The sequence below is a fragment of the Chelmon rostratus genome, chromosome 17, assembly GCF_017976325.1.
Source record: "Chelmon rostratus isolate fCheRos1 chromosome 17, fCheRos1.pri, whole genome shotgun sequence".
NCBI classification, from domain to species: domain Eukaryota; kingdom Metazoa; phylum Chordata; class Actinopteri; order Chaetodontiformes; family Chaetodontidae; genus Chelmon; species Chelmon rostratus.
In genome coordinates this window covers 755,135-780,000 of record NC_055674.1, presented here as the reverse complement: position 1 = coordinate 780,000, position 24,866 = coordinate 755,135, and the positions used below count along the sequence as shown (strand labels likewise).

General features: G+C 44.3%; 2 protein-coding genes across 2 annotated transcripts in view; one reads left to right on the top strand and one right to left on the bottom strand.

Annotated features, from left to right (window-relative positions):
* Positions 1-4,049, bottom strand: part of LOC121620365 (MBT domain-containing protein 1-like) — a 14,541-nt gene extending 10,492 nt beyond the window's left edge. Inside the window, exons 1-3 of the mRNA XM_041956395.1 lie at positions 4,029-4,049; positions 2,321-2,567; positions 1,248-1,381 (exon numbers count right to left, since the gene is read on the bottom strand). Of these exons, the coding sequence (XP_041812329.1) occupies positions 1,248-1,381; positions 2,321-2,567; positions 4,029-4,049 (402 nt within the window). The remainder of the gene's footprint in view (positions 1-1,247; positions 1,382-2,320; positions 2,568-4,028) is intronic.
* A 2,000-nt stretch (positions 4,050-6,049) lies between these two features.
* Positions 6,050-18,116, top strand: LOC121620690 (mucin-19-like). Its single transcript, XM_041956851.1, has 9 exons — positions 6,050-6,450; positions 8,026-8,154; positions 9,776-9,858; positions 9,945-10,104; positions 10,188-10,334; positions 10,465-10,590; positions 10,808-11,031; positions 12,460-16,424; positions 17,024-18,116. The coding sequence occupies exons 1-9, from the start codon at positions 6,250-6,252 to the stop codon at positions 17,098-17,100; spliced, it is 5,112 nt and encodes a 1,703-aa protein (XP_041812785.1). The 5' UTR covers positions 6,050-6,249; the 3' UTR covers positions 17,101-18,116.
* The last annotated feature ends 6,750 nt before the right edge of the window (positions 18,117-24,866 follow it).

Sequence of the window (24,866 nt, the reverse complement as noted above, 5' to 3'; positions counted from 1 at the left end):
AATCACAATAATATTACAGGGCAAAACTGCTTGAATGGTTGCCTATTAATTTATTTCATTTAGGTGCAATCCCGCGGGGGAGAAGCGCACTTGGCAGCAGCTTAAAATGAAATATAAAAACATGGTTGAAACAGGTAAGACCTCGGCACGATCTCATGGAGGTAGCTACCTCATTTTGATCATGTTTTACATTGTAAAGTAAATATTAAAAATATTAAAAATTGGTTATATTGTGTTCATATAATGTTTTGTTTTTTGTTAACGAATGAAATAAAATTTAAAAATGAAAAAAAGTGTTCTCATCTATATCATGTTAAATAATTAAGCCTATATTTAAACTAACACAGACTTTTACTCAGCTAACAGAAAGAAGGCAGATGCACGAAGAACGGGTGGTGGCCTAAAGACGATAACTGTCTGGAAAAGCAAGAACATCGTGGTCTGATAACTATCTCCCGACGAATATTTAATTCTCTGCGCAGTATCGCTGCACCTTCATCCACGGGATCATGATCAAAAGACGTTAACATGCCATGTTAACGAAAAAAGTCACCACCTACTGTGCCTAATGGACTTCCACTGACTGATATTTTTAATGATTTTTTTTAATAACAGACGGCAGAACTTTGCCAAAACCCGTCTGCCGACTGAATGAATGAATGAGGAAGTGAAATACGGTGTGTGGTTGAAAGAGGGCGGAGACACAGAGAAACTCGAGGTTCCTTGAGTAAAACCTGGTCCCGACCAGGTTAGGTTCATAGACTCTGTTACTACGGTAACTGACTCAGAGTTTAACTTACCTCTGTCTGTGAAACAGGCTTGAGTTACCCCTCTTTCTCTGGTTTGACTTACCTTCCTATGTGAAACAGAAAACTCAGAGTTTCCCTCATTTCAGGGTTAACATACTCAGAGTTTTCAGTAAACCTGCTTTGTGAAACGGACCTCAGGTGTTTGACGCTGTTCATCATTCCTGGCTCCTAAACAAACGAGCACATACAGTTTCTGGTTGTAGTGTTCACAAACGGTTCAACAACCCGCTGCACAGAACAAGGCGTGACAGTCGGTAACTTCCTGTAACATGCCGATCGTTTACGAGCCAACAGCTGATTGGTTTTTGTTTTGTTATAGCGGCTGGTATAGCAGGACAGGTCAGTTTTATTTTAATAAGTAAAAGATTTTAACCACACGAGAGAAAATAAAGTCAGTCAAAGACTCCTGACGGGACAGTCCGTCCATGTGGTCCGTACCTGCAGTCTGGCGAGGATGCTGGCCTTCTTGGAGTTGGAGGAGAAACTTCTAGAGCAGGAGACGCTGCAGAAACGCTTGGTTTTACTGTAGAAAGCATCTCTGACACCCACCATACCACACATCTCACAGGTCGCTGAGAAAAAAAACGACAGAAACGGAGTCAATACTGGCTGATCCCGGCATGGACGTATTATAAGAGCTGGATGCTGGACCCCAAGATTCGGTCCAATGAGAACTGCTTGTCTGGCACATACGTCAATGTGGTATGCGGGGTATGCGGCCCACTGAATATGCAAAGTAGTGTTAATCCCATCATGCCTCTGACAACAGGTAGATTAAGACCCGCCCTAAGGCCAAAGGCCTTGACCTAAAAATGACTTAACTCCAGGCCAATAGGGGGGAGCAGTCCAAGAATGGGTTCCTAAATAAATAAGTATGACTGAGTGAGTCTCCACAAGGCCAGTGAAGGCCCCGGATCTCTGGCATCGCGGCTCAAATGGTGAGTGAGCAGCTGATGCAAGTGAGCAGTAAATGATCGTATCATCAGTGTAAAAATGAAACTGTGCAATCGGAACATTTTGAACGAGGCTGTTAACAAAGACAGCGAACAAAAGTGGGCCCAAAACTGAACCTTGGGGGACCCCTGATGCAACATGTAGGATTGAACTATATACTGAACCTACGCTTACTTTATTTTATTTAAGTTGAAAAAATGTAAGGCACCAGTTGGCTGCTCTTTGTCTCTGATTCTGGTCCAGTGCGATTATAATCTTTAGGAATTATTCATTTACTGCATCCCCCCCACTATCAGCTGCGATAGGAGCCCTGTGCTACATTTATTAATTCCTAAACCTTTGTTTGATGAGTTTATTACTGACCCCGCCCATCACACACCACACCTGTAGAGTGGGGGAAACACGTCTCCCCACTGTAGTTTTTATCATACAAACAGGGGGAAGTAGTGCTTTTGTTGGGGACTATTTTCAGTGGCGGATTAATCCACATTTGGTGGCTCTTTGATGTGTTTTGCTCAATGGCACAGAGGAAGAAGATACATCCGGCTTTGACTGACCCATGCCCGCCTTTCCATCAGGGTAGGTGTACACCTGCCCGTTGGTCTTGATGAGTGTCAGGGAGGAGGAAGAGGAGGAGGGGGTGAGCTGCGTCACCACTCCTCCTCCCAGCTCCTCCTCGTCACTGTCCTCAGGGCTGGAGGCTCCGCTCCCCGCGCTGGACTCGGTGCTGCAGCTGCTCCGGTCCTCGTCCAAACCGTCCAGCATCCCAAAGGAGTCCCGGCGCTTCCTGGACGGACGCTCCACCTGAGGACGAATGAGACGCTGTCACAGAGACGGACCCGTTCTTTTTTTACATTTTCATTTTAGTACTTGAAATGAATCTTTGTGTGTGTGTGTGAAGTTTTTATCGTGTCCTTTAAGTACTTTTACGTAAGTAAAGGATCAGAATACTTCGTCCAACACAAGAACATAAAGAGTTCCCAATAATCGTGTTTGACATGAAGCAGCAAAGAGCCAATCAGATCAATCAACACATCAGCAAACACTAACTGATGAACAGCTCAGGGTCCAAATGATTCACTGATTAATCGATCAGTCGATGGACAGAAAATTAAACAACAACAACATTTTCTGGTTGCATCTTCTCAAATGTGAATGTTTGTTGTTCAGATTCACATTTTTTTTCTTGAGAAAATAATATGAGTTCAGCAAACCAACTGTAGTTCATTAAGGATCTGATGTTTACCAGCAGCTGTAACACACACACACACACACACACACACACACACACACACACAGTCCTTGAGCCCTGCCGAGCTGACAGCTGTTGCGTTCAGTGGTTTCCACCATGAGTTTGTGGCTGTGGAGCCTCTGCAGTGCGGAGCCCGGAACCCGGAGCCCGGAGCGCGGAGCCCGGAGCCCGGAGCCCGGAGCGCGGAGCCCGGAGCGCGGAGCCCGGAGCCCGGAGCCCGGAGCCCGGCAGAGAGAGACTCAGTGGCCGCAACTGGCGACTGTATCCGCGAGACAAAGCTACACTAGATTAGACAACAAATGACCTCCACAATGCTGCAAATTTTACGTTTCTTTGATTGTAGAGACCGGGCTGGAGCTCATTTAATACAAGCCAGGGCTGTTGGTGACTCGGCTCGAGCCTGCCTTCCATTCGGCGCACATTCACAGTCTGTTACAGGAAAAGCATCTTCTTTCTGATTGATTCACCTTGCCAATCGCTGCTCTGCACTGTGCACCGTGGTGAATGTGAATGGAGCAGGACAACAGCAAAGCGTTAATAAAAGTGTCATTTTACTCAAATAAAACATGCCTGGTTGAGTACATACATGCCGAATAAAAGGTTTAAAGGTAAAAGGGTGGTAGTTAATTTAAAGCGCTAATCTGTGAGATATGGGTCTTTGTCAACACGAAAGGAATCCGAAGAGTTGTGGAATGAGATAGAACAGGCAAACCAATTATGAAGGCTATGTTTTGACCCAATTAAGAGATAAATTTGCGCAGTGTGTACGCGCCGAATTAAAGTGTGTCTTGAGCTCCTAAATAAAAATGCAAAATGTAATTTCAACGACATATATACCGATGTCCAAGAGCAAGTGGACTTAAAAGTTGACGGTTTCTCAAAGGAGTGTTGCGTTGACTTTCTGTCAGCGGTCGCTCTGAAGCAGCCGTTCACGCCGCTGTGGACCGCGAGCACAACCACAACAAAGGAGGGAAATGCGGGTTCTCGCCGGAAAGGTAAGCCTCTGAACCTACCAGGTCTCTGGCGTTTTCCATCAGAGCGGACCACGGCGTGACACACTCAGTAAAACACAAAAACCCGCAAAATAATCATTAAAACCCAGCAGCAGACATATCAACAAAATTATCATAGTTCCAGTGCGCAGGCGCCGGGTCCGCTGCTGCTGAGCTCTCATTGGTTGCTGTCTCTGCTTCGTGTGGGCTGTTCAGGTTGGCCGGTGTGCTCTCCAGCGACCCCTGCTGGACAGAACCTGAACCTCAATTATGCCTGGTCCTACAAAATAATAATGATCATTTGAATAACGAGAAAAACAACGATCATCATCATCTTCTTTATCATCATCATCACGTAAAAGGTGATAATACTGCATTTTTTTTGTAAGTAAATATTTATTGGGAGACTAACTAATAAATTGTTGTCAAATAAATGGAGCAATGTTGAAAAAATGTGGTGGTATAGAAGTATAACGTTGCATTAAAGATTAAACATTTATAAATGATGAATAATTGTTATTTTAATTATAAGTTTGAAGAATTTAAGTATGAATGTACTGAATCAAGTACAGTGCAGCTTGTATGATCCCTCTTCTTTAATGGCTCTGCACCTCAAGAACCTCAACAGCTACAGGCTGGTGGCACCACTGACATCACACCTGATGAAGACTCTGGAGGGGCTGGTCCTTGTTCAGGTCAAGCCCCTGGTGAGACCATCAGTAGACCTGCTGCAGTCTGCCTATCAACCTGTCATCGGGGTGGATGATGCTGTCCTCCACCTCCTACATAGATCCTTCTCTCACCTGGAAAAGCCTGGAGTCCAGTGTCTTCCAGGCCATGATTCTGAGGGACGAGCTGGAGCACACAGGGCTGGACCAGCACCTCGCAGCATGGATCATGGACTACCTCACCAACCGGGCTCCACAGCCCCAAACTCATGGTGGAAACCACTGAACGCAACAGCTGTGTGTGTGTGTTTGAGTCAGCTGCTGGTGAATATCAGATCCTTAATGAACTACCGTTGGTTTGTTGACCTCATATTTCACTATTTTCTACTGAAAAATTCAGTGGTGGGAGGAATAACTCCTTCAGCTACAGGCTGCTCCACCTGCGCTGTGTGAAGCAGAGATCCTGCAGCTCCTTCCTTCCTGCTGCTGTCAGACTTTATGAGCAATGCTCTGAGGAGACCACACACACCCAAACTGACTGATTCACTCACGTGCAACAACAGTGGAAACTGAACTGTGTCAATATTTCTGATGATGTGCGATAACGTAAACTCAGCCGTCTGTTTTACTTTAGATTCTTTATTTATGTGTCACACCTCGTTTTTCTTACTAACGCTTCTTATTTTTGCCCTCCCCCCTTTGCTGCTGTAAGACTTTGCCCACTGTGGGATGAATGAAGACTCATCTTCTGAAGAGAAAACATAAAAACCTTCCCGTTCTTCTCCTCGATGGATCAGCCTCAGAGCAGAAACACCAACATTAAACTGATTTTTATACGCGCTCATTACGACCTGATTCCTCAGAGGAGATTTGCACTGACTGAGCTCAGTGTTTGTTTGATGAATCCAAATGAAGATGAAGGTTAGAAGTGAAGAGTAATTATTCTTTAAAAGGCAAGTGAACATGAAAAGGTGCATGAACAGAAAACACATAAAAACCTTTCCGATGGATCCAGCAGCAGAGCAGAAACACCAGAATTAAACAAAGAGTTATAAGCTTGGTTAAGATTATTAATTATTGTTGAAAGTACAGCAGGTTTGTGAACGGATATTTTGAAACGCCGTCATCTGGCCCTCAGGTTACAGAACTCTGTGATCCGGAACATCTGCAGGACAAGTGAAAACCTGACTGTCTTTTTGATTTCGTTCGTCTTGTGAACTTTACAGTAAAATGCTCCTAAAGGGTAGGGCTGCTGTCCTGCTGAAACCTGTTCCAAATATCACAATTTAAAGGTTAATGCAGATTAAATCCCAGCTCCCTCAAGTCCTGACACACCTGCAACAGAAACAACCTGTGAGACACCTAAAGGCTTCACGTCCACAGCGGGGAGTTTAGACAGCTGCAGAGGAAGACTCAGAAATGTAGCAGCAGTAGAGTTAACGCAGAACAACCTGCACTGACATCGACACTCCTGCAGAGAAGAACACGTTTCAGGAGCAGTGAGTGTTACAGAGGATAGATGAGACTAAATGTGATACCCACACATAAGAAAGTCAGCACAGGAGAGTGATGCGATGACACCGTGGCAGCTTCTTCGCGCGAGCAGAGCCAACCAGGCGGCTTTGGGTCACCGTATTCTTCATGGGGCCGGAGGTTCGGTGCATTACAGCACAGCTGCTGCTGCGGCTCCGGACAACAGCAGGAGCTTCTGTTTGTCCCGAGAGAAAGTCACCATGCAGCAGCTGAACTGCAGGCTGGCCTCGTACCTGCAACAGGTAAGATGTGCATGAGGCAGAACAGAAACTTTATCCTGATGGATCCAGCTGCAGAGCAAGAACAAAAAAGTAAACTGGGATTCAGAACTGATCATTGATCATTGCTAAAGATCAAGAGCGCACAAAAATGGTGCATTTCTCAATGGAGTTTTGCTTTGACTGAGTTCAGTTTTTGTTTTATGAGTCCAAAATTAAACTAATATTTATAAATGAAGAGTATTTTTTCTTTAAAACAAGAAAAAAGTAGCGATGGAGATTCGTATGCAGTGAATCAAATACAGTGTTAGTTTTATTACTCTTCTTACTTTGATTTGCATGTCTGTTATTCTTTGATGCATGAGGTGAAACACACCAAACTTAAATGATGGCCAAAATTAAACTGAAATTAAGTTTTAAGAGCATGAAAACATGAAGATACCAGATTTCTTTTTTTTTTTTTGACTGAGTGTGAATTTTCACGATTTTTGGATGAATGAGGTGGAAACTGCTGACTGTTGCTTCGTAAACGTTTAAAAAGCAAGAGAATATTAAAAAAGCAGATTTCTAATTGAATTTTCTGACAACTGAAATGTGTGCAGCATCCTCAAGATTTATTTATTATTATTATTTATTTATTTTCTGAACTACAACTTTTACCTTTTAGTAAATTATTATAGTAAGTTTATAGTATTTAAAATAGTTTAAAATATCTAGTTTTTGTGTTTCTTCTTGTTAAAGACTCGATTTCTTTGTTTGTTTGTTTTTTATTTCTTCAGGTCTCTAACATTCAGTGATGGAATGTAACCAAACACTTTTACTCAAGTTTTGTACACATTTAAGATACTTGTACTTTACTCGAGTATTTTCATTATAGGGTGTATTATTATCCTACTTCACTACACCTCAGAGGTAAATGTATTTCTTTCTACACTACATTAGTTACTAGTTACTCCAGTGAAAAGCTCGTATCTCCAGATGTGCTGCTGTTGAATGTTTGTGATAAACTGAAGGATGAAGTTTTCCTTCATGTCTTCTTCAGCTAAATAAACTGTTTAAAAGCCTCTTGGATCAGCTGAAAATGCTTCGTCACAAAGCTGAAAACAGGCTGTTTTTCTGAGATACGAGGTTCTCACAGGACAAACATGTGATGATCTTATAGAATATGATGCATCGCTGCAGATTAAACCAGCCGACAGGATATAAAGTAGCTCAGCTCAACCTGAAACATCTACAGCAGGAATATTAATCCACAAACATCAGAGATGATGAGAAACACTGACAGGAACATTTTACTTGAAGTACTTGAAGTACATTTATCTGATAATCTGCAGGAATATGGCTGTGACACTTGACACTTTGTCATCCATCTGAATCTGTGCACAATGAAATTGTTTCTTCTGGTGCAAAAACAATGATTGATACAACACAACTGAACTGAGACTGTTTCTCAGCATTAAATATTAGTTACTGGATGTAACTCCAGTTCTATGAGGATGTGCACCTGTTGCACCTTCATCACCACAACAACAAGTGATCAGGGATCAGTTTTTCACAGCTAATTGATTCTTTTCTTGTCACTTCTATTGGTGGATGCAGGTTCAGTGTCTGGAGGCAGCCAATCAGAAGCTGCAGTGTCAGATCCAAAAGGAGCTGGACAGGAAGTGTCCCAGAGAGCTGAGAGAGCTGGACGGACACCTGAGGACAGTGTCCCTGCTGCAGGACCAGGTTTAACACATGCACACCACAAATCTATCCAATCAAAGCAAAACGAAAGCAAATTAAATCTAATCTATTAACGCCAATAAAACCTAATACAATACAAAATGATTAAACAGAATTTAAATTATTTGATAAAATGATATTCATTCTGGATCAAAATAAAATTGATCCAGAATGAAAAGAATCATTAGTTAAAATAAAGCTCAACCAGCTCCAACAGTAAAATCCTGCTTTGACATGAACGACTGAGTCACAGTAATCTGATGAGGTCAGATAGAACAGGAGAACAGTTTTTTTTTACTGCACTCAGTACTTTTACTGTAATACTAAAAGTGCATTTACATACTTTTACAGAAGCAACATTGTCAACGTAGGACTTCTACTTGCAACAGAGTATTTGCAGAGTGTGGTGTTAGCAGTTTTACTGAAGTGAAGGGCCTGAGTACTTCCTGGGGATTCTATAATGATCATTAATAAACAGTGGCCTAAATAAAGAGCGGCATCTGCACACCACATACAGTAAAACCAGGTCAAACCAGGATCAAAACAATGAGAGCCAGTGAAGGCCAAACCTGTTGGAGGAGCTCTGCTTCTGTGAAGCTCGAACGTTTTGGGCCAGTCGTGACTCGTCGGGACGTTTTGTGTCTGTTCAAAGGTCAGACAGGTTGAGACGAGTCTGTCTCGCATTGATTCAAATGTCAGGGATTAAATTTGATCTTTAACATGTCCTGTGACAATAACAGTGTTTCTTGTTAATGACCGGTTATCTCTGTGCAGACAAAAGGGTTCTGCCTTAAAGACCTGGAATGAGTCTCAGGATTTGTTTTTGAATAAGCCTGAGACTGGTGTGACATTTACTCTCGCAACTTCCTGGTCAGACGGGACAGAAATATTAAACACAACATGCTTTCCTTTGGAACATCACTCCGTATATTCACCTCTACAACTCTGCTCTATGTAGATCTCTTTGAATCATCATTCACACAACTGCTGTATTACTGCAACTGTAGTTCTGTGGTTTCTGCCGCAGAGCCAAGAACAACCAAGTTTCATGTCATGGCTGTCGAGTCCTGAGTCAAGTTTAGACTGATAAAGTTCAGTCCCATCAGCGCAGAGTAATTTCCTGGGTCATGACCAACGAGTCCAGAGTCAAGACCATCTAGCCGCGAGTCAAGTTCAAAATCAAGACCAGTTAGTCCTGAGTCGGGTTCAAAGACAAGACCATCTAGTCCCCAGTCAAGTTCAAAGTCAACATCAACATGTTCCAAGTCACATCCGACTAGTGCGAAGTAATTTGCTGAGTCATGACAAACAACATCTGAGTCCGGTCTGAAGTAATGAACGACAAGTTCCAAATCAAAACCAACAAGAGTCCAAAGTCAAGACCTACAAGTTCCCGGCTGCACACATTTTTATTGAGTTGATGAGCACATCAAGTCGTTCTAACTCAACAGGCTAAAGTCTAAGTGAGGACACAAGTCACTGGTGTTCAAAAAAAAGATGAGCTCTAAACTTTCTTTGATTCAAGACTCAAATCTGCCTCCAGTCCGAGTCCAAGTCCTCACCTATGACTGCTAACAGTACTGCTGCTGCTTGTAAAGCTTTCCTCTCACTCTCTTACTGACAGATCAGTGAATGTCTCTCGGCCCAGGCTCAGGTGAAGCTGCAGCTGCTCAATGCAGAGCTCACCATCTTCAATCTCAAGTTCAGGTGAATCCACACACCTTCAACACAGCAGGACATACGCACATAGACCACATGTAGACGTATCCCATCATCCCCTGCTGTGTGAACAGGTGTGATAAGGAGTGTGAGCGTCGTGTTTGCTTGGAGGGGGATCTCAGCAAACTGAGGCTGCTGGAGGAGGAGCTGCAGGTCCACAGACTGCCGGAGCTCCAGTGTCGGCTGAATGATCAAACACAACAACTGATGGAGCTGCAGACGCAACACCAACAGGTAAAACAATAAAAAAAAAACACACCTGGATCATTCCGATGAAAGCGCTGCACCTATGTCATGACTCTTGTTTACCTGTCCAGGACATGCAGGGTCTCTTGGCTCATGTATCAGGGGGCGTCTCCGTGGAGATGCAGCCTACCGAGTCATTAGACCTGATCCAGCAGCTGAGACAGACGAGTGTGATGCCCTTAGATAAGAACCAGAACGAGTGCTGGTTCAACACCCAGGTGGACAAACATCTACAGCATGCTTTTATTTTGAAATAAACAATCCATGAAAATGATCAGTTCTCTGTTTGAGTGGATTTATAATGTGTACAAACAACACCTGATCATCACCATCATGTGTCGTGTTCAGGTACCCGTGTTGAGTTCTCCTGAGGTGACCTACGAGCCAGGGTCAGAGGTCATCCAGGCCGAGTGGGACGAACTGAGGAGAAGGGCAGCGAGTCTGGAAGAAGAGCTGACGCAACTGCAGGCTCTGGTGAGCCGAGGTGGAGTGTTAGCGATTGATTAGCTAGTGATTAGCTAGTGATTAGCTAACAGGTTACATTTCAAACATTAACAGTAGCACGTCCACTGTGCTGGTCCTGGATGCTAACAGAGTTTAGGCTAACATTAGCAGTTCTGTACTCACCTTAGTTTTAGAGTTTCATGTGTCAAATACATATGAGTTAGCAGATCTGTCCGTCTGTCTGTAGAATGTGGTGTTGGAAGCTTCTGGTCAGGAGCAGAACGAGTCCTTCGTCCAGCAGCTGGAGGTCCTGCAGCAGAGAGCAGACGGTCTATGCAGAGACCTGGACTCGGTGCTGCAGGCTGTAGGTCAGCAGGCTGCAGACCATCAGAGCCTGCTGGATGTCAAGACCAGACTGGAAACCGAGATACAAGACTACAGGAGGCTGCTGGACGGACTGCGCTCACAGAGGTACGAGATGATGAGAATGGAAATCTAACATATAAAATCTTTTCATTGTCTGACATCACCCGCCTCAATACGGCAGCTGAAAGGCTGAAAACAAGAACTGTTGTGATTTCATTACCTTAGAATGAGTTTTTTTATCTACAGCGTGAGCAGCTCCTCTTCCACAGAGTCCACCATGTGGCACCGCCACGTTTCTACAGTAGCCCAGAATGGACAAGCTAACACCACCTCCAGAGAGGGGCTGCCACATTTTTCATGTTATTAGAGGCCGCTGTAAGGGAGGGTGAGATGAGGGGTGTTCAGTGGGTTGCAATCTACAATCTCACCACTAGATGCCACTGAATCTTGCACACCTGACCCAACATATTTGAGCTCGTTTAGTACAAATCATGTCTCCATATCAGACATAACATCACATCTAACTCCTTTTCCATAAGCCAAGCAGGGTATGTAGTGTATATAAGTGTAAAACATCGACCAACCTAACAGGACAAAGATACTAGAAATATTATTCTTAACTATCAAATGATCAACAAACATAAAGAAAGCAAATATCACAATAGTTTTAACATATTGATATTGTATGTTGATATCATTGTGCTGTTTTTCTTTGTGTCTGTACTGTTAATTGTCATTTTATTAAGTCACGGAGTGTTTATTACAGCTCTTAACGAGCACCAACTGTAATCAGTTTTTCTGTGCCATTGTATAAACCATCACAGCGAAGATGTTACCTCTGTGTCGAGGTAACGCAAGGGAGTCTTTTCAGTCTAGAAGTAAACAAGATACAAGATACTCAAAACGTATGAGCAGCAGTGCTCGCAGCAGCAGCTTACCTAATGTGGAAAGGGAAGAAATCCCATCAGAGGTGGTGCAACAACCAACGAGCCCATCAGGATCACTGGGAGCAGGGAGGCTTGGTAGTTCAGGGAGTGGAGAGTGGAGAGTTTATGGTGGGAGCAGTGGACGCTTGAGTAGTACCAGTAGTGCAGACAGGGTCAGTGTCAGTGCCAATCATAAACAAACGCTGAGTCCAACAAGTAGCCACAAAAGTAGTGGATCAAGACTCGGTAGCGCTGGTAGCGCTGGCAACAAGATAAGATAAATAATACTTTATCAATCCTTCATTTTTGAGTCTCACATTGTGAGTAATGCACCTTAATAGTCAATTAAACCATAGTCGATGAGAATGTTTCCATTAGTCGTTAATTTGTAGAAAATACAACCCTAACACTTTCAGGAGCTGCGCCCTGTTTGGTGATGAAAGTATCAGGGGAACGGTTATAACACAAACCTTTTCTCTTATAACAGACACATTTTTGAGATGCCACAGGACCCGGAACCCACAGTGTTGTGCTGTTGTGACTCGAACAATAATTTTTGCTCTGTTCTTTCCGTCTGTCTTGTCTTTATATGTCCTTTTGATCACAGCGTCTCAAGTCTTCACCAAAACTCTGCGGTTAACGTCACATCATTCTGTGTAACGACCAGCCCCTCTGCCTTCAGGAGAAACATCTCAGCAAACAAAACAATCAATGTTCAGGGAGGAAACCTCAGAATGATGGAAGCTCAGGCTGTCTCTAGAGACCACATTCATACTGTTGGACAAACACCTTCAGTTGCCCCAGTCTCTGGAACGGTGACCACAGTCCAGCCAATTGGAGTCCACAGCAAACACCCAAAGAACTCACTATTAACGTTGATTAACACTTCAGATCTCACAGGCTCGTTTCACAAGTCTGAAAACCAGAGAACAGGAGCTCTTCCTGAAAGGTCCGGGATTGAATCCATGACCATCACCACAACGATCAGCAGCAGCCCTGAAGATAAAGTCTACAGTGAAGACCTGCAGCACTCGTTGACTTTTAGTACTCAGATTAGCAAAGGTTTAGACACAGGAGATCTTGTCAAAGCTTCTACATTGGAGACGATTACTTCACAAGGAACCACCATGTTGTTTCCTGACACACAATCAGCCAAGGGTGCTGCTCTTCAGGCAAAACCAGAAACATTCACTTCCGAACAAACTACGTCAGAAACTATGGCTAATAAAACAGAGACAAACATTCAAACAGTGATGACCAAAACAATTCTCTGTGCAGAACAGGAAGTACAGCAAGGATCACATGTGATAACACATACAACCACAACTGATCCCAGCAAACCAACCTCTTCAGAGGTAAAGACAGAGACAGAAACCGTCACTTCATCTCAAATGAATTGTACTGAGGGCTCCATCCAGGCTAAGAACCAGGATCCTGCACAGATTATGTCTTTGAGTCTGGAGACTCCCACAGAAGGTGTTGGGGATGCAGGGGAAGTTGGCAGTACAGCATCATCTGTCTCTGGATCTGACATTCTTAGGTCTGAGGACGCTCACCGGAAGGTCCTTGGTGACTTAGCCCTGATGGAAGACAAGGACATAGAAAAACAAGAAAAGAAGAAAGAAAAGGAAGAAGTAGACGGTGCCTCACATGTCCTCAGTTTGGATCAGAGTTTGGAAGTGTCCTATGCATCCAATACCGAACGCAACAAAGTCATTCTGGATGCAGATACAGGGTCTGGCATTACAACTGCTTCATCTGCTAACCACGGCAGCAATTGCGACCCTGAGAGTAAAACCACTCCTGGAATGAACTCATTGGTTCCTGACACACAATCAGCCAGAAGTGCTGCTGTTCAGTCAAAAACAGAAACCTTTACTTCCAAACATAATACCACAGAGGCTGCTTTACAGGCTAATAAAACAGAGACAAACATTCAAACAGTGATGACCAAAACAATTCTCTGTGCAGAACAGGAAGTACAGCAAGGATCACATGTGATAACACATACAACCACAGCTGATCCCAGCAAACCAACTTCTGCAGAGGTAGAGACAGAGACAGAAACCGTCACTTCATCTCAAATGAATTGTACTGAGGGCTCCATCCAGGCTAAGAACCAGGATCCTGCACAGATTATGTCTTTGAGTCTGGAGACTCCCACAGAAGGTGTTGGGGATGCAGGGGAAGTTGGCAGTACAGCATCATCTGTCTCTGGATCTCACATTCTTAGGTCTGAGGACGCTCAGCGTAAGGTCCTTGGTGACTTAGCCCTGATGGATGTCAAGGACATAGAAAAACAAGAAAAGAAGGAAGAAAAGGAAGAAGAAGACGGTGCCTCACATGTCCTCAGTTTGGATCAGAGTTTGGCAGTGTCCTATGCATCCAATACCGAACAGCACAAAGTCATTCTGGATGCAGATACAGGGTCTGACAGCCAAGACAGAAACTACAACCCTGAGAGTAAAACTGCTCCTGGAATGAGCTCATTGGTTCCTGACACACAATCAGCCAAGAGTGCTGCTGTTCAGTCAAAAACAGAAACCTTTACTTCCAAACATTATACCACAGAGGCTGCTTTACAGGCTAATAAAACAGAGACAAACATTCAAACTGTGACCAGAACTCAAGATGACAGCCTTGAGAGTAAAACTGCAAGTACGGAGATTTTGAAGAAAGTAGAATTACAAGTAAACAAAGAGAAAGAAGTCAACAGTTTCCATGCTAACAATGAGATGAAGGTGGATCTGACTGAGCTGGACAATGAGACGGTCAATTTAGCAGGTCAAGAAGAACTGTTGAGTACCGCAGAGTCACCAAAGTCTACATGTCTAACAGATTCTGGTGTGGCAGTTAAGGCAGAAGTATTAATGAGCATGACAGATCAATTAGTAGCAGACAAAGAGAAACAACTTAGTTCTGTAGGCCAGGACAAAGTTACAGGTAGCACTGCAGATAACAAGGACGCCCAGAAGCTGAGTGACAGTCCAGGAGACAAGTATGGCTCAGAAGAGATTTCCAGTATGGAGAGTGAAGCGAGGGGACAGAAAAACAGCGATTGTCAGGCTGCCAACGAGAAAGGTCACAGCAAAAGGGTGTTGAATGAGTGTGTTAAATCAGCTAGCTCTGTTAATGTCCCTGCCAGTAAAGGGACTACCTTTAGTGGTGTGGCTAGTAATTCACAAGGTACAGTCAGCGGTACAGCAGAAGCTGCCGCTCCAGCCGGGACAAACGTGAAATTTAGGCATGACAGCAGAGAGCGGATAGTTCATGGGGGCAGTCCGGAAGCAAAGGAACCCCACCAGGGGCCTAACACAGGAAACAAAGGAACCCCATCAGGGGCCACAAGTCAGAAAGAAACAAGGAGGTTCAGCAGTGGAGGAAGTGGGGAGTGGATTGTTTATGGTGGAAGTATTGGATGTAAGAACAGTTTGGATGGTAGCACTAGCTTGCCCAGCGAAGGGAAAGAAGAAGGCCAATCAGGGGCCACAAACCCTGCAACAGAAACAGGGAGTAGAGGCAATGGAGAGTCAATGGTTCTTAGCGGCAGTCTTGGGCAGAAGAGCAACTTATCCAGGACAAGGAGTGAAGAGAGCCCATCAGAGGCCATGCCCCCTTCAACATGCCTGCCAGAAAAAAGGAAGTTTGGCAGCAGAGGGAGTGGAGAGTGGAGGGTCTATGGTGGGAGTACAGGACGTATGAGCAGCTGTGCTCGCAGCAGCAGCTTACCTAATGTGGAAAGGGAAGAAATCCCATCAGAGGTGGTGCAACAACCAACAAGCCCATCAGGATCACTGGGAGCAGGGAGGCTTGGTAGTTCAGGGAGTGGAGAGTGGAGAGTTTATGGTGGGAGCAGTGGACGCTTGAGTAGTGCCAGTAGTGCAGACAGGGTCAGTGTCAGTGCCAATCATAAACAAACAATGAGTCCAACAAGTAGCCACAAAAGTAGTGGATCAAGACTCGGTAGCGCTGGTAGCGCTGGCAAGCTCAGCTCAAGCAGTGTTGTTAAACGTAGCAGCAGCGTCGGTAGTGGGGGTCAGTTAAGCAGCTCAGGTAGTGGTGGCAGGCTGAGCAGCTCATCAGGGAGCCTCAGGATAAGCGGCGAATGGAAGCCTGTTTACAGCTCAGCTAATGCACGGAGGAGCAGCGTGGGGAGTGCAGGGCGATCGAGTGGAGGGGGGACAATCAGTAGCCAAAAAAGCTCGACCCCCGGGGGTAGGATGATTGTCAACATGGGTAGTAGTGGCTGGCTGAGCAGCTCAGCGGCTGGCGGGAACTGCATCAGTAGCCCAGGAAGCGGCTCTAAGATCAGCAGCGCAGGTGGCAGCGACAGAATCAGCACCCGAGCTGGAGGGAGGATCAGCAGCTCCTCTGGGTCAGGGAGGACCAATAGCACGGGCGGGAGGGTCATCAGCAGCAGTGACCGGCCAGTCAGGAGCACCGGCAGCGGAGCCGGAGGCAGCAAGGACAGAATCAGCGTTTGTAAAATGGCGGCACTGTCAATCTCAGCGGCGGGGAGGGAGAGAAGTCAGGACCAGCAGCGAAAAGCTCGACAGAAACAACCGGCTGGAGGTGAGAGCGGCTGCTGGACGTTCACGTCAGCACCGATGAAAACACATCCAACACAAGAACATGTGACCACATACAAGAAAACACAACAGTGTTTACGTTACTGCTCAAACAACACAGAGACGTACGGGACAACGACGCCACACGCTAAACACGTGCACTTATAATTATAATAATATTAATGAACATGCCTTTATTCAAACAGCACATTTTAAACTAATTGCTGCGCAGTAAAAAGCACATAAGATATAAATCGAGACTGATTACGGCTAACAGGCATCTTGTTATTGACGCTCCTTTCTGTTGTGTTGTCGCCACCTGCTGGACCGGACCAGTGGAGCAGGAAAGGTTGATACTGAGTTCATGCATAGACGTAATTTAATACTTGATTTGCTCAGAAAGTTGTTCTCTAACCAGGAAATAGAATCATTTATAGAAAGACAGCTTCCCTGTGTGAGGTCTTGATTGGCTACTCTGCCCGTCACTCATCAATCCCGTTGTTTTATTGGTTATTTGTGCTGCCATTGATGACATTGAATGGAGGCGGATCAGGAGGGAAGTGATGTGGCAGATAGAAATAAAGAATATTCCCTCTCTTGCAGGAGCCTCTCCTTTCCTCCAGCGATGGCTGACCGCAGGTGTCGGGGTCAAGAGTGCAGATCCTGATGGCGTTGAGTGACATCACGAGTCTCTGATTGGATAACGGGGGAGGGACGGAGTGACATCATGCTTTCAGGCCGAACACACCTGCAACAACAAGAGAACTAGTTTAATGTCAAACTTCTTCTCAATGAAGACGTAACAAATACAACAAATACTCCATTACAAGTAAAAGTCCCACATGAGTAGAAGTACAGAAGTACTGGTCTCTGTGACTGATCTGCTGTCAGATTGTGACCAGATGTGAATAAGCAGCATCTGACTGAGTCACTCGAAACTACAGCCGCTGTGATTGAAGTAAAACTAACAATATTCACCAATATTTTCTGTTAAATTCAAACAATCGATGGAAAAAGTTCAGCCCAACATTTTGACTCAGAATCAGATTCAGTTTCTTTTCTTCACTTTCTGCCACTCAAAGTCTTTTCTGACATGCTGTTAAATTATGTGGTTTTACACAAGTGTGTTCAAGTTTTACTGATCTTATATGTGGTTTAAACCCCCCCATATTCAGCCCGGCGATGCTTTCATGGGATTTCTCTGTAATGGGTTTAGGTCTCTCTCTCTCTCTCTCTCTCTCTCTCTTTTAAATCTAAAAATAAAGATGATAAATGAGCCATGTCCTGTTGACTTCTTCAACATTTAAAGATAATAAACTTTGTGTACAAGGCAGGAAAAACTCATTGAAGAATCTGTTCTCAAGAATCGAACGTTTTCACAGGAAAAATCACTTCAACCATTAAAATAACAGCTGATCATTCATTATCTGCCAATCAGCTGACGACTGATTGATAACCAGTAAGTACAGCTGTCAGTTCACAGTTCTTCTCAGTCGCTGGTGCTTTTCTCTCATCACTCTCTGAACAGTCAGTGCAAACTGCAAAACCTTGTGGATAACCTGCGAAAGCACATCACTCACTAAAAATGGATAATTCATCCCTCAAAAGCGAGTATTTATGTCGATGAAGCTGCCAGTGTCATCAAAGCTGCAGCCCTCCCCCGGGCGACTGTTCTGTGACCCCCCCCCAAAACTTCCTTCCCCCACCCACATGTGCAGGTGTTACAGTCCTGTTATGATGTCTTAAATGTTGCTTGTGCTGAGCTGTTTTTTTTTTTTACCAGCCCACACTGTGCCCCCCCCCCCCCCCCCCCCCCCCCCAATGGTCACAGTCTGAGATTAGCTTTTTTTTCTCCTCTCCCTCCTGTTTTCATTTGTTTTTCATCTAAGTAAGCGAGGCGCCGCCCTGCTGGTTGCCTCGTGGCTCTCCTGTCCTTGTCTTCCCACGTCAATTATTTGTACTGTCTTTTGTGTCCTCTGGGACGGGTTGTAACTGAACAGAATTTCGTTGCACTTGGAAACTTGTGTGATGACAATAAATGATTCCTGATTCCTGAAAATGAGAAGTCTCGACACCATCGTGCATAAACAAGAGAGTCAAACGGCTTCGTCATGTTTTCATTCTGACAGTTTATTCTCAGTAAGGTCAGAACTCGGTGACGCCACCTGAAAATACTCAGACACCACTGTACATTACCTGTACAACCATTAAAAACAACAGTACAGGTACACGTTGCTGTAGTTAGAGGAGTCAGTGAGTACAAGACGTTTCACATGTTTACTGTAGATGTTCTTTGTAATTCTGCAGCATCGAGCAGAAGAAAAATACTCTGCATCACTTATTGAGGACAAACATTAGAAACACTGTTTGGTCGAGCACAAAGAGAACATTATAACAGCTCATATTGTAACTGAACAAACGTAAATCATTCTGACACATCCAGACGTTCCCGTCTGTCTGGACACAGAATTTGAAAACTAGTTCAACAGTTTTGTATTTAATGACTCAAACCATAAAATGAAGACTATTAGTTTTCTAATGACTGTTCAGCATCCATGAGGACAGCTCATTTTGACTGACGTTAATGTTTAAAACAGCAGAGAGTCGTATGAAAGCAGCTGAAACATGTCCAAAAACATGTGCAGCTGCTTCACAGGAAGGAGAAACAAATGACGAAATGTTGTGGAGTTATGAGTTTTCATTCTGATCTGAGAAAAACTGTAAATGAAGTGGAGTAGAAAGTAAAATACTTCTCTCTGAGGTGAAGTGCAGGGGAGGATGAATATTGCAAGACAAGAAAATACTGCAGTACAAGTACTTTCAATTTGTGCTTCATCCAAGTACTTGAGTAAATGTGTAGTTATATTCCACCTCAGGTTGAACATGTGGAGAACCTTCATCCACTGAGACAAACCTGAAGCTGGTTTCTGATGTGCAGACAGAGTCTGACCAGCAGGTGGCAGCACAATGAAAACAACATTAAACTGAAGTCTCGGCAGGAGCAGGTTCTGTTGTAGAGGAGCTGCTTTACCGAACTCAGCTGTCAGTGATGATGGTGATGATGATGATGATGACGATGATGATTATGATGATGATGAGTCTGAGACTCATGTGAAGGATTCTGAATTTTTTTTACATCTGAAAACACAATGACACACCTGAGGAGTTGTGCAGTCTGAGGGAGCAGCTGGTGGTGTCCTGCTGGTGGTGCTGAGTCCTGAGGCCGCCTCCCTGATGCCACCGCCCACTTCCCATCAGTTCATCCAATCGTAATCTTTAAAGTACTGAGTGTGTTTTCAGCTCTTCCATAATTCACACCTTCAACTGTCCTGCAGTGATTTTTTTTCCAGGTTCGATCATATCGACTTTCTCTCATGTCAAACAGCCTTTGATTGTTTTCAGGTCATAACTGATCTTAAACCAACAAATGATTTGATCAGGATGAAGAACATCAAGCTGAGCTGAAGTGTCGGTTTCCAGCCAGCAGGGGTCAGAAGTGATCACAGATTAATCAGCTTGTTCCAGGTGTGAAAATCCTCTCTCGCCTGTCTGCGCTGCTCGAAGAAGCATCAGAAAACTTCAGCAAAGTAACAGAACCACAGCATTAAAATACTCCTTCACAAATATGAGTAGTATTTCACAAAATGTAGTAGTATTTATTTAATTTATTTTTTTGCATCTTTTTATTTTCTGCCTTTGCCATTTGCTATTTTTATTGATGTAACACCACATTTCCCCAGCAGATGATTAATAAAGTTGATCTTATCTTCATATACTTTTGGTAGTTTAATCTGTAATAATGGATCATTTATGTACTCATGAAACAAAATTCACATTTTCTTCATAAAATCTAAATCGGTAAAGAACTAAAGCTGTCAGATAAATGTAGTGCAGGAAAAAGGAGAGTTTTCAGTAGCAGATGGTCTGTAGGGGGCAGTAAACACCACAGTGGTCTTTTGTGTGTCCGGTTTTTCCATCATGAAGGAGGCTCTACCTGCAGGGCGGGCCGGCTTCACTCTGACCACTGGAGGGCAGCAGAGTGTCAGAGCTCAACTGGCAGATCACCTGCAGACAGCTCAGACAGGTGACAGGAGCTGCAATAAAAGAAGAAATGTCATTTTGCACAACTGCACTACTGGGCTCACATTTAACCGCCAGATGTTTATCTTGAATAGCTTAGTTCTATATTTTTATCTTTATTATTTCTTTTTTTCTTATGTTAGTTGGTATTTTATATTGTTTTTAGCCTCCTTACTTGAAACTTGTTCTTTTGTGCATGCCCTGTTTCCACCCTTTGAGCTGCTGGAAATGTAAATTTCTCTTTTAGATTAATAAAGTATCTATCTATCTATCTATCTATCTATCTATCTATCTATCTATCTATCTACAATCACATTTTACCTCTTTTTGGTAAAATGTGATTAAAAAGTACAAATAACTAAAAGCCAACTCAGCAAAACAACTAAAAACTAATTAATATGTGAAGCTGATAACACCACAGGAAGAGCAGCTGGAAGTGAAATTTAAATGTTCTTCCAGGTTGAAGCTGCACAGTGAGCAGTTCAGTGGAAGCATTCAGGAAGACGTCGTGAATAAATCAAAGTCAGCAGCGTGTCATTGTTCCAGAGGACGACGCCTCACGGTGACGACTGGCAGCAGCGATAAATCTGCAGCAGGAAGCAGAAAAGAAGCATCAACTGCTGCACGACTGCCTCAGTGAGTAGGTTTTATTCTCACAGAAGAAAACAACCCTTTTCCTTCATGTTCAGTCACATGACATGATCAAAGACACCTGGACTCTGTCTGCAGGGTCCACGGGTCTCCTGAGATTTTGTTTCCAGATGTTGACACACAGGAGCTGTGAACAGCTGCAGGGAGGTCATGTGACCTTCTTTATTCACTGTGTGTGATCCGTCAGCTCAGTTGTTCCTCTTTGTGTTATCAAGGTTTCAAACCTAAAACTCACAGAGCCTAAAAAATACAGAACGTGTGTGACATCATCAGTGTCAAGTCTGCGGGGAAACGCCACTGAGCATGTGCAGTAGGCCTCACATGAGTCGAGTGTCTTATTTTATTTAATTCTAATTGATTGTATTTGTTCACACCTGTTCTCCACAGACAGAGCAGTGCAGGTGATGTGAATATCTCCATGGTTACAGAATAATCATCTTTAAAGTTTTATTCAGTCTTATCTCAGTGAAGCTCCCCTTCTCTTCACAGCTGGAGTTAAAATGACACTCTGACCCACCTGCAGGCTCCTCCCTCACCTGCCTGTCACCCGTCAGTGATTTATGACCGTCCTCTGCAGCAGCCGCTCCCTCTTCAGATATTTAGAGGTCAAAGGATGGAACGACGTGATCAGAGGCTTTTTTACAGCTTCTTCTCTGGAAGAAGTGAAGTCTGAAACACTGAAAGTCTCCACAAAGCTCCTGAAGGTGGCGCTGCAGAGTCAGCTGATCGTCCTCCACCAGGACTGGTGTTACACAAACAGACATCCAAGATGCACAGAGTGTGTAGGTTAGTGGGCCCTGAGCTGTTATACAACCACATGCTTTACACAGGGAGGGTGTGTGTGTGTGTGTGTGTGTGTGTGTGTGTGTGTGTGTGTGTGTTTACGCATGTATGAACCTGACTGTGTGTTATCTCTGTGGTATTTCCCAGAGGCCTCTTGGAACAGAGGTATGTATGGAGACTAACAAACAGAAAAGATTCCACTCAGCCACTATTGTTCTCGTAAAGCTCAATGTTTTTTCTCACAGGTTATCAGCCAATCAGCTCAGAGGGCCGATGCCGTGCCAGCGACACACCTGTCACTGTGACTGCCTGGACCTGGACCAAACACAACACGAACCATTTGGGACTCTTTTCATGTGATCTTCATCTAAATCTGACACTGAGAGCAAAATTGTTTTCAGGATCGGTTCAAACAAACATGTTGGAACAAGTTCAGAGACCGAACGAGTAATTATTATTCCTCTGCTGAAGACTTTAATGATGTTAGAGAGGAGCGTCATGGCCAATCAGCTGCTTTAGTCAGAATAACAGAAATAAAAAGAAGAAGAAGAAGAAAACCAAACACAGGGGTGTCCACATACTTTTGGCAATATGGCACACCAGATATAACCTTTACCTGTATGAACCGGTTCTTGGCAAAAGTCACTAAAATTAAGTAGAAATGTGAAGGAGTTTGGTGAAAAGATGCATCTTAGAACATTTTTGTTGACCTTTGATGGTGGATCATGGACCAGTTGTACATGAAGAAATCATCTGGATAGATAGATAGATAGATAGATAGATAGATAGATAGATAGTTTCCTCAGGAAGTAGAGTCTGCTCATCCCCTTCTTGTACACAGTCTCCGTGTTGGATTTCCAGTCCAGTCTGTTGTCGATCACCACTCCAAGGTATTTGTAGTCCTCAGGTCTGTTCCAGATCCTGTTGTTGTTGCTGCGTGTTAGCAGTTCGAGCAGCTGATTGGTCTCCATGTTTGTTTTGGTCAGGAACATGTGACCCTTTGTGGGGTCGGGTTCCTCTGGAGCTCCGCTGGTTTCTGACGCTGTCTTTGTAGGTTTCAGCTCGTCTTCAGGGTTCACCATCGTGTGGAGACGAGTCATCAAAACCAAACCTGCTCATGACTGTAGCTTGTGTGGTGCTAGGCTCAAAGCTAAAGGCCACCTGTTAGCAACGTGCACTTTCCAAAACGCTCTGGGAACATTTTTAAAGCTCCGACACAACGTTCTCTACATGTTAAATCAGTTTGTCTTCATGCTCCAGAACGTTCTGGGAAGGTTAGCTTGATGCTAAGTGTGAACATTTAAAGTCTTTATTGAGCTGGACTGCAGCAGCTGCCTTTAGCTCCGCTGCGTTAAAATACAGCACCTGAATCCACCACAGTCCACCTCCTCCTCCACCCGGCCAGTGCCACACAAACCGCTGCTTCTCTGAGAGCGATGAGCAAAGAAGATCCAAACAGGAAGTCAATAATCTGCATTCACACGAAAAAACACAACAAAACAACGGCAGGAAGAACGAAGGCTGAACGAGGACGAGCCGGCAAACAGGTGTGACAGCGAGGAGCTCCGATTGGACAATCCAGAACACAACTGAACAAAGACAGGAAGTAAAAATTACAGGAATGAATAAAGGAAGGTTACTACAAAATAAAACAGGAGATGCAGTTAAATGGAGTCCATGCACATGATCACACAGCCAGGCTAGCATTGCCCCACCTTCCTGGTATTTATGCTATGCTAAGCTAGCTGGCTGCTGGCTGTAGCTTCTTATTTACAGACGTGAGAGTGGTATCGATCGTCTCATCTAGCCCATCAGCGAAGTGTCAAACCTTTCATACTGTCAGCTGACACGCAGATGATGTCACTGGATCCTGGTTCATGAATCATCGTCGACTGAGGTGTCTGTAAAACCGCCTGCTGTGCGTCAGACAGTGGAGGCCGACATGGTGAAATGGTCCCGGTCTGGTTCCGGTTCGCATCGTAGAGCTCGCGGTTCGGCTGAGCTGAGCTGGTTTGTGTGTTTGATGCATCCACACGCCTCCACCTGCCTTCTTACTGTCGCCCTTTAAACTACGTCACCTCCATCCAGAAGGTCTGAAGGCATCTTCTCCCACGTGGACTCTGCAGACCCACCAGCCTGAACTCCAGTGACGGAGACGAGTGTAAAGCTTCTCTGAACAAACATCATTCAGAAACAGAGTTTCTAGAAGAAGTTGACGATATCACAAAGACTCAAAGACTCTGAACGTGTTTCATTTCCCTCAGACATTTTATTCTTTTCCACTTTTAATTCTAAATGATCCCAAAATGTTAAAAATCCCTTTCAGAGGCCGTCACGGCTGCTGGGAATCAGACTTCAGCTGTAATTTAACTTCCCTGGAGGCCACAGAAAAGCAGCCACAGGTAAGAATCACCTTGACATTTCCTTTTATGGTAAAACTGCAGCAGCAGGTCTGAAACCAGGCAGGTTGGGACAAAACGCTCACCTGCCGCTGACAGTCTGAGCTGCGCTGAGGAGAAAGTGAGCTGAGGACAGAAACCGGGGAATCAAACATGCAGTTTTTAGAGCTTTCTTCAGCTACGTTGCGTTTTGGTGATTCTGCTTTAGGGGGGCGACTACAGCAGAGGGTCCGGGCTGGACTCGAGTCCTGGATGCTGGTCAGGACTCAGCCCTGATACGTCTGCTGGATGAGCTCCATCGTCTTTTTACTGGTTTTATGTCACGTCACTGGATGCTGCAGTGTTACTGGGACAAAGAGCCCCCAACCCTGACTACAGTATTTTGACAGGGGTGTCCACATACTTTGGGACAAGTAGCTCACCTGACATTAGACCTTCACCTGTCTGACTGAACCATGTTTGTATTTTTAGCAGAAAACAGCTGAGTCAGCAACATGTTGGCAGATTTCACTACAGTTTATCTAGTAGTTGTC

Excerpts from the sequence above, each read along its gene's own strand:
- LOC121620690 (XM_041956851.1), top strand. The coding sequence starts at position 6,250 with ATGACACCGTGGCAGCTTCTTCGCGCGAGCAGAGCCAACCAGGCGGCT. Across the intron at positions 10,105-10,187 it reads TGCAGACGCAACACCAACAG|GACATGCAGGGTCTCTTGGC; the intron begins GTAAAACAATAA and ends TTACCTGTCCAG. Across the intron at positions 10,591-10,807 it reads TGACGCAACTGCAGGCTCTG|AATGTGGTGTTGGAAGCTTC; the intron begins GTGAGCCGAGGT and ends GTCTGTCTGTAG.